Source organism: Anarrhichthys ocellatus, unplaced genomic scaffold (genome assembly GCF_004355925.1).
Source record: "Anarrhichthys ocellatus isolate YVR2014 unplaced genomic scaffold, GSC_Weel_1.0 scaffold1, whole genome shotgun sequence".
NCBI lineage: Eukaryota > Metazoa > Chordata > Actinopteri > Perciformes > Anarhichadidae > Anarrhichthys > Anarrhichthys ocellatus.
In genome coordinates, this window is record NW_022280031.1 from 17,815,462 (window position 1) to 17,823,987 (window position 8,526).

Consider the following 8,526-nt stretch of genomic DNA (forward strand, 5'->3'; position numbering starts at 1 on the left):
TGTCTAGGAATACATCATTGCTGTGCTGTGTTGTAAGATTCACAATAAAACAATGAATTCCATTTGGTCGTTGATGAAAAGGTTAGGATGCTTGAAATAAGAAATTCTGACTTTGACAAAGCAGTTTTGTACTTGTCAGTGGTGATCAAACAGCCTTATAATTATGGCAATTCTAGTTTCAAGCATTAACTTGCTCAGAACCAGTAATAAAATCTCAGTAACAAGTTATAATTCCTTATTAAGATAATCAAGGACTGGAACGCTTGAAACAAGTGAAATGCTCGAACATAAAAACTGCCTGGTAAGAAGAAATATCTTGTCAGACAGAAAACAAGCATATATTGCATTGATTTAAGATATTTCATCTTACTTAGATTTTAATTTTTGCAGTGTACTGCTTATCAGTACTCATATGTGTGCCTATCGATACTCCACATGTCATCTTTCTGTGGTGGAAAGTAACTAAGTACATTTACTCAAGTACTGTTCTGATTATTCCAGCCTCCTTTTTACTCCGCTACATTTATTGACAGCCGTATAGTTACTAGTTACTCTGCAGATTCAAATCAATAATACAAAGCATAGTTATTTAATCATGTATTATATGGAGTATTATATGTAATAAAGGGGCCTCTAAATATTTGTAAAACTAATTATTTTGCACCTTTACTTTTTTAAATGCAGGACTCTTACCTGTAACAGAGTATTTCTACGCTGTAGTATTTCTACTTTTACTTTTACTAAAAGTACCTTCTTCACTCATTTGGAACGTTTTAGTATCTGTCAGTGAGGAGTCGCCCCCTGCTGGTCAGTGGAGAGAACTCAAGATTAAGTCACTTCAGCATCAAATCCACTTTTCAGACTCAGCACATGAGAAGTATGAGCGTTAGCTAACCCGGCGTCCTTTTTCACATCATTTAAACAACCTGTTGTCAAATCTGGTATTAAAAACAATAAGTGGTGGTAGTTTGAACTGAAGGAGAAATGGAATATTCATAAATAGTTTCACAGTAAGAACATGCTTTGACTGGTTTCCCCCCGAATCACAGAAAAAGTGTTTCTACATTGATCATTATTGTGAAAACATGCTCGTAGATTTGGAATTTTTTTCTTTGGTATGTTAAAACATAAGGACCCAGAAACTCAAAGCAATGCTAATTTTTCCCAATTTAATAAGAAAAATATGAACAAGTAACAAGTGTTGATAAAAAAGACTGGACATGATTTTTACCTGCAATGAAACCATAAATATGTGTTAAAGGCACTGAATGTAGACACAGTGTTGACACAATAAATGCATAAACCCTTAAATACATATATGAAATAATAAGTATGAAGGATACTCATGAAAACACACCAACCCTGTCTGTGTCTGACACAATAAGACAATTTAATAATCGATTGACAATAGATTCATAAGCACCTAATTTGATAATCGATTGTTAAAGTGTTGTCTGATTATCTTTAAGTTTATTAGTTTTGGTATGAAAAGCATCTGAAGATGGACTTGTGATGGAATTTTTACAGTTTTCTTTTACTGAACAATTAATTAATTAATTGAGAAAATGATCAGCAAAATAATTTTAGTTGCAGTCCTGCTTCTCATATACAATAACACAATAATATGTCTCACTTGTTTTTGGAACTTTTAATTTATAATTTGGTATTCGATAGTGAGAAAGACAGTTCTTTTTTTAAATGTTCGTATATTATAAATGTCATAAAGCTACGGTCGGTAATATTGAGAAACGAGCGAGAGTACGCTACATTTAACGAGTTATTAAACCCAAAAACCCAGTTCAGTGTTGCTGACTCAGCCTCATATTCTTCTTTATTTTTAATTTTATTTATTAATTGCTGCCGGGACGAAAAGCGATTATCAACAAATATAAGTAGAAGTGCATCTTTAAAGTAGCCGATATGTCGAGACCAGAGAACTGAACTCATAATGAATCTGTAAAGAAACACATTAAGTGATGAATGAATCTGATATTCTATATTTTTCTTATGGTCAATAAAACCCATAAAAACAATTGATTTGCTTCCAAGTATTAAAGCTTAATACATCTTATTATTAAATACAATTAAACACTTGATAAAAACTACAGGGACCAGCTGTTTAAGAAACTGAATGTTTGTTACTCGTTCTTAAAGATGTGTTCGGCAACGTGCCACGGACAGATATCTGTTGACATAACGATCAACTCATCACTTAAAGGGTAGCTGTGATACAGTTTGTAGAACTTTTGTCTTTCTGTTTATATTTTAATTTAATTTTCAAGGTTAATTATCATTAATTAAAAGTAAAAGGAGTCTTATTTTGAAAGTCTCTTGGTCGAGTTTGCAGTTTACTTCTCATAAATAATAAAATATTTTGGGGTGAAACAATCTGCAATGTGACGGTTTAGTCGTCAAACCGTAACATTCATAAACAGCTGCGCTAAATATACATATTTTAAAGCATAATATTGAAGATGAAAGATAAATCAGATGAAAGAAGTGAACTATTGTCTGATGCTGCAATAGGTTTACAATCTAAAGATGAATTACACTAAACATTTGAATTGTGACTAAAATTTAACCGAATTAATTGATGAATTACCGTCAAACTGTTGTTCCTGAACGCATCAACTCGTCTCATCGTGGTTAAACAAAACCACAACTTTAAAGTTTGTGGTGAAAATACTTTAAAAAGTACATCATGAAAGTAGCAGAAGAAAAAAAGAATGTAAACTAAGCTGAGAAAATGGTTTTATATCGTTGAAATCAACATGATTTGATTGAAACCAGAAGCACAGAAGAGGATCTCCTCTGTTATAATAAAAAGTCACACGTGTGGAAGATTCAAGAGAAAGAACATCGTTTAAAAACCGCCGCTGGAATCCGCTGTCCATCATTCCACCAACGAGGAATCAGATACAGATATAGACGCTTCTCTTCAGTTTCTGCGAAGTACAAAAGCTTTTCATAATCGTCAGATCCACAAAGATATCCGGTCGGTACAGTGGCTTAAAACTCATTACATAGAAAAATAAAGCACCAAATATATATACACACACACATAAAACCCATAATATACAAAGACACACACGGGGAATGATGCAACAGAAACGAGCAGGAGTTTGTTTTGTGGAAAACTGTCACAGTAGTGTCGCAAGAATCCGACGTTTCACCACAGAAACGTGTGAAATCATCCTCATCGTATATTATTCATTAAATAAAAATAAATAAATAAAAAGAGGCTGTTTTGGTCGAGTGTGATGCCGATTGGTTAACCAGGAAGCAAACAGACCAGAATTACTGAAAAAGGATTTCTACTTTGAATAGTCTCTTCCTCATGCCCACATCTCCTCCCGTCCATCCGTCCGTCCGTCCGTCCGTCCTCATCACCTCGTGAGGTTTAAAACGAAATGTACATATTTACAGGTTCTACACTCGTATGTTTGGTGTTATGAGCCCGGACATGTCGAGCAGCTATTGTGTGACACAATATGGATATAAATAAATGTTAAAAAGACACATTGGCACATGGACGCCAAATGTTGCAGCAGATCTGAGGTCATTATGAAAGAGCGAGAGAGAGTCTGCAGTACAGCGTTTGACCACCAGATGGCACTGAAAGTAGTTTTGTCCCTTTAAAAAAAAAGCACATGATTCTTTCATAACCAGATTTAAGGAATCATCATCATCCAAAAACGTTATGTAAAGATTGATATAGATATATATTGTACAGAGTTTTGATTATTCAAATGCAGTTATTGGTACAAGCCTCTAAAAATCCAGTATTGCTGAATTCACAGCCTTCCAGAGCGACTTCCAGGTGGTGAACATCTTTTCTTTTTTTTCAAGCTTTATCCTTTTAACGGGGAGGACCCCAAACGCACCGTCACTTTCTCACAACCGTCGTACGTAGCACAGCCAACGTAGCAGCATTTTTCGTTTCCCTACTTTGTGCTCAGAGTCTTTAGCTTCTCTTCCTGCTACGAATCCAGACCGCAGACCTCCTTTCTGTCCACGAACCCGTCCGCGGTCAGATCCCCCCCGCCCCCCTCCCTCAGAGACTTGGCGAGGTCGCTCGCGATCGCCAGCGCTCCGCCTTTCAGGAACCTGACAAAGTTCTCGCCGACCAGCGGCCCCATGGCGTACATGCCCGGCCCGTCCGCCGCCACCACCTTGTTGGTGAACGGGTCCACCTCGATCGGGTTCCTCCGGCACGTGATCGGCTCCTCGGGGTAGACGCCGAGCGTGCGCCCGTTGTCGTCACCCAGGAAGGAGAGGTTCGGGTGGGCGCCGATCAGAACCAGCGCCTTGGAGATCTGGACCACGGTCCGCTGGCCGGAGTCAGACTCCAGGACGCACTTCCGGTCGGGTCGGAACGCGGCGACCCTGTAGCGCGGGAAGCTCAGGTAACCCGGGTAGGAGGAAGGAGATGAAGAGGTGGTGGAAGAGGAGAGAGGAGGGAGGGAGGAAGAGCTAGAGGGGTCTTGGAGGTTCTGGGCGTGGTCCTGTGGCAGAGGGTCCGGCTGATACTGCTGCTGAGTCATCATCTGGTGAATCTGGACGCCGAAGATAAAGAAGAGTGGGTTTGATGCAACTTCAGGGATCAACAGTAACGTAAGTAAACTCTGTATTCAGGCAAGTGGAATGCCTCATTAATTAATTAAAATAAAGATGAAATGTGATCTTTATTAAGGGGTAAAAATATGTGATTTGGAGATTCGCCATGTATGCTCTCAAGCCGCCGTTCCTTCATAAAGCCACATTGTGAACAAAAAATCCGTTGAAATCGGGAAGACGAAAGCTAAATAACGGAGCTAACAGCATAGCAACATTTGGAAACAAATAATTTAAAATCAGACTCTTAGAAATATTATATCGTAAATCATTCACATGCTCTTCTGCAGACTACGGCGTCTCTCGGGAGTCGACAATTAACGTCAACGGAGGTTCCATTCACTTACATTGTGGTGCGTTCAAGCTCCAAATAGTAAAAAATGAGTATTGGGCGAAGGTAACGTTGTATGACGTTATCATGATGTGTTCAAATGTCATTTTGTAAAAGTTAATTTTTGGCGAGACACTTTAATAAATACAGTTATTTGAAGTAAAAAGAAAACATTTAGAATTTTTACTCTGTAGTGGCTGGAAAAGTTTAAAAGAGACCTTAAAAAGTCGAGTTTTTCTTTTTAAAAACAGGAAAAAAATAGTTTTAAGATTGAAATTAATCTCCAATAATCTGGATCATGACTGGTTCACGTTGAATACTTGACATTAAATGTCGGTTTCCTTACCTTGTGGTACTCTGGGTAGAGCAGCTTGGGCAGCTGGTTGAAGATGAGTCCGGGGTCGTTGACCGAGCGTCTGAAGGCGTGGTACACCGGCGTGTTCAGGTGGTGGGCGGCTAGCACCGCGTCTGCCGCCGTAAGCCCCGCCCCCACCACCAGCACGGGGTCCGACGATTTGTCGAGCTCGCCGCGGGAGATGGCCGCCTCTAGCTCCCAGAAGGAGTGACAGACGTACGGCAGCGACTCGCCCTCCACGCCGAGCCGGGCCGGGATGTCGTGGGTGCCCGTCGCCAGAACCACGTTGTGGGCCAACATGGAGAAAGGCACCTCCTCCGACACAGCGGAGCCATCTAGGGAGGAGGAAGGAAGGAGAGGAAACAGGAAGTGAAGGTTAACATGTGGCACTCGTTCATTTATTAAAACACGCTATAATCAGGAGTGTTGATTTTAATTATTATTTTTATTCGCTGTACCTCCTAGCTCCTCCCCCTCTCTGCGCTGCAGTCCCGTCACTCTCCAGCAGGGCGACGGCGCCCCCTCCCGGTCACCGCCGGGCTGTCTGGTGACCGAGGTGACGGTGGTGCCGCAGGCAAAGTTCTGCTCGAGGGACATCTGGGAAACGTAGTGTTGGTAGTACGAGGCTATCTCTGCTGGTGTGGCGCGGTCATTACGGACATTTCTGGAAAAAAATAATAATATATTAAAAAAAAATGATATTATATTAATATACATACACAAATGTATTATACAACATGCTAATTTTTCTCATATTTTGACTAGTTTTCAAGGAGTATATTTCAAATTGCATCTATTAGACACATGAGAATAAAGTTGTGAACACCGGCTGAATATCTATTATCAGAATCATCATAACTGTATTTTAACTGCTACTGTGTAAAGGAAATGCTGTTAAAAAGAACCTGATTTGTTTAAAGTGTTGCACTTTTGTTCATATAGCAGTACTTTTAAAATAAAAGTGCTCAATACACTACTTTTGAATTCATTATTGAATTTTGAGCATGACAATGCGAATAAAAATTGTAATCGTTGCATATATATATATATATATATATATACACATATACATATATACATATACATATACACACATACATACATACATACATACATACATACATACATACATACATAGAGCTGAACAGGAAGTTTAAAGGTTCTTCAAATCATTTGTTTGTTTTGACAGCATCTGATGTAAATCACCCGGGAGTCATTTTAAATACAAAGTAAGGAAGAGTCACGCATGAACACACTCTTCGTGTTGTACTTCCTGCTGGTTTAATGAAAGAGAACTTTCATGATTTTAAAAAGAGAAACTAAACTCTGTTCACCTGTGAAAACCAACATACGTTTTAGAAACTGTGAACGAGCCTCTCTGCACTAAAAGAAGACCAGGAAACGTGTGACGACTGTAAGTCCTGAGTGTTTTATTAACCCTGTTGTGTATTTAAACACACGAGCAGTAATGCGAGTCAACTGTACTGTTTACTGAGGACAAACCTGCGTTTCTCTCTCATCCAGTCCTTCAGTTTGAGTCCAGGAAGCTCCATCCAGTTAGCCAGACTGAGGGTTAGCATGGAGCCCTCCATAGCCTGGGAACAACAACAACAACAACAACAACAACAACAACAACAATCACTCAGCTGGATTGATCTGCTGTGTTGTTTTCAAGGTATTCTGGTAACATTTTTAAAAGTTTCAGTTGCTGTTCTTCTGTTTATTTAAATGCATCATGAGCAGACTGCAGCGTTAGTTTAATGGGTTTATTAACATGTCAGGATATTTATAGAAAGATAAAAGTAATACTACGTGCGAGTAAGTACACATTATCAAAACAACCATTTAAAAACAGACTATTGAGTATATAAAAAAAAAAAAAAAAAAAAAAGAAACTCACTAAAACGTATTCTTTCTTCTGAACACATTTATTTTTCCCAAATGTAAAATATTCTGTTGAAATTCTTAAAATGACACTTAAAATGTAAGTGCAAAATGCATGCTTTTATTATTTATCTAAATAATAATTATAAATATTATTATAATGATATACTGTGTATATTTTTAAATAATACAATATTATAAATGACTATACATATTTTTTATCTAAATTATTATTTATCTAAATAACCCGTATTGCAGCTCTACTTACATGCCACGCCCCTCCAGGCGGACCCTTTCCCAGCACCAGGTGCGGTACGGCCCTCTCCGGCTCGTACCGCCACGCCAGCGGAGACGTGTGGTCCAGCCCGAAGTCGCTGTCGGGGAGCAGCAGCGAGTCGAAGAGCACGGCCACGGGATTGGACGAGCGGCCCTCCAGACCCTCGCACAGGTACTCCAGATCCTGGGACAGGTAGGGTCAAGAGAGACACCGTGAGTGTGAGGCTCCTCCCCATTTTACACACGTTTATGATACAACTTTATTGACAAATGTCACGCGTGTTTGTGCATGTACCTGCTCCAGCAGCGACAGGTGAGGCTGCTCCCTCAGCTTGCTGTTCAGCAGCGGGTTGGTGCGAGACGCCTCGGGCGACAGGTACGGCGTGTAACCCGACAGCAGGTATGACAGACAGATCCCCGACGGGCCGTTACCTTAGGAAACAGGTGAGCGTCACCGAGACTGTCAGGTCGCTGCAGTGGAAGCGATGTGAATGGTTTCCAGTTGCACTGGCAACTGCTAGCTGTGTTAGTGCGTGCAATTGGGGGGGGGCGGGGGTGTTTATGATCTGTCTTCTGCATTTTATAAATAAAACAGCTACTTTAGAAAAGACAAAACAGCTAAAATACTATTGCACGCTGTCATAAAAACTGGCTGGGACTGCAGCATGACTCAGCAAGTTTTGAATGCCACACAGTAACCCGTACGAGCAGCCATTAGTCATCATACTGCTCATGATGTCTAATGGTTTTCACACAGTCCGTCACAAATAACTGAATAAATTCTGACCTCAATCGCACAAAAACTGAATATTTGAGGATTTCTATCTTAAATTTGTCAAAACTAAAACATTCATCATCTCTCTGCTGGGAAACTTTCGCGCAACACCGCATGCGGCTGATGTCAACAATTTCTAAGGATGTTGTATGTTGTATTTAGCAACCCGTGCGTGTTCAGCAACCTGTTGCTTAAGTTGAAATAACTTGCATGAAACACTCCTCGCTCACTTCTTCATTTTAATATTTTTGGCAGATCAATACGACATTTGGCAAAATTTGCTCTTATTTG

At 39.8% G+C, this 8,526-nt stretch overlaps 1 protein-coding gene across 2 annotated transcripts in view; it reads right to left on the reverse strand.

Moving 5' to 3' along the window:
- Positions 1 to 2,387: 2,387 nt before the first annotated feature.
- osgn1 (oxidative stress induced growth inhibitor 1) overlaps positions 2,388 to 8,526 on the reverse strand; it is a 9,989-nt gene continuing 3,850 nt past the window's right edge. For both annotated transcript variants that reach the window (XM_031853229.1, XM_031853221.1), the window contains exons 3-8: positions 7,756 to 7,892; positions 7,453 to 7,644; positions 6,804 to 6,895; positions 5,759 to 5,964; positions 5,292 to 5,635; positions 2,388 to 4,556 (exon numbers count right to left, since the gene is read on the reverse strand). In XM_031853229.1, the coding sequence (XP_031709089.1) occupies positions 3,981 to 4,556; positions 5,292 to 5,635; positions 5,759 to 5,964; positions 6,804 to 6,895; positions 7,453 to 7,644; positions 7,756 to 7,892 (1,547 nt within the window). In that variant the 3' untranslated portion in view covers positions 2,388 to 3,980. The remainder of the gene's footprint in view (positions 4,557 to 5,291; positions 5,636 to 5,758; positions 5,965 to 6,803; positions 6,896 to 7,452; positions 7,645 to 7,755; positions 7,893 to 8,526) is intronic.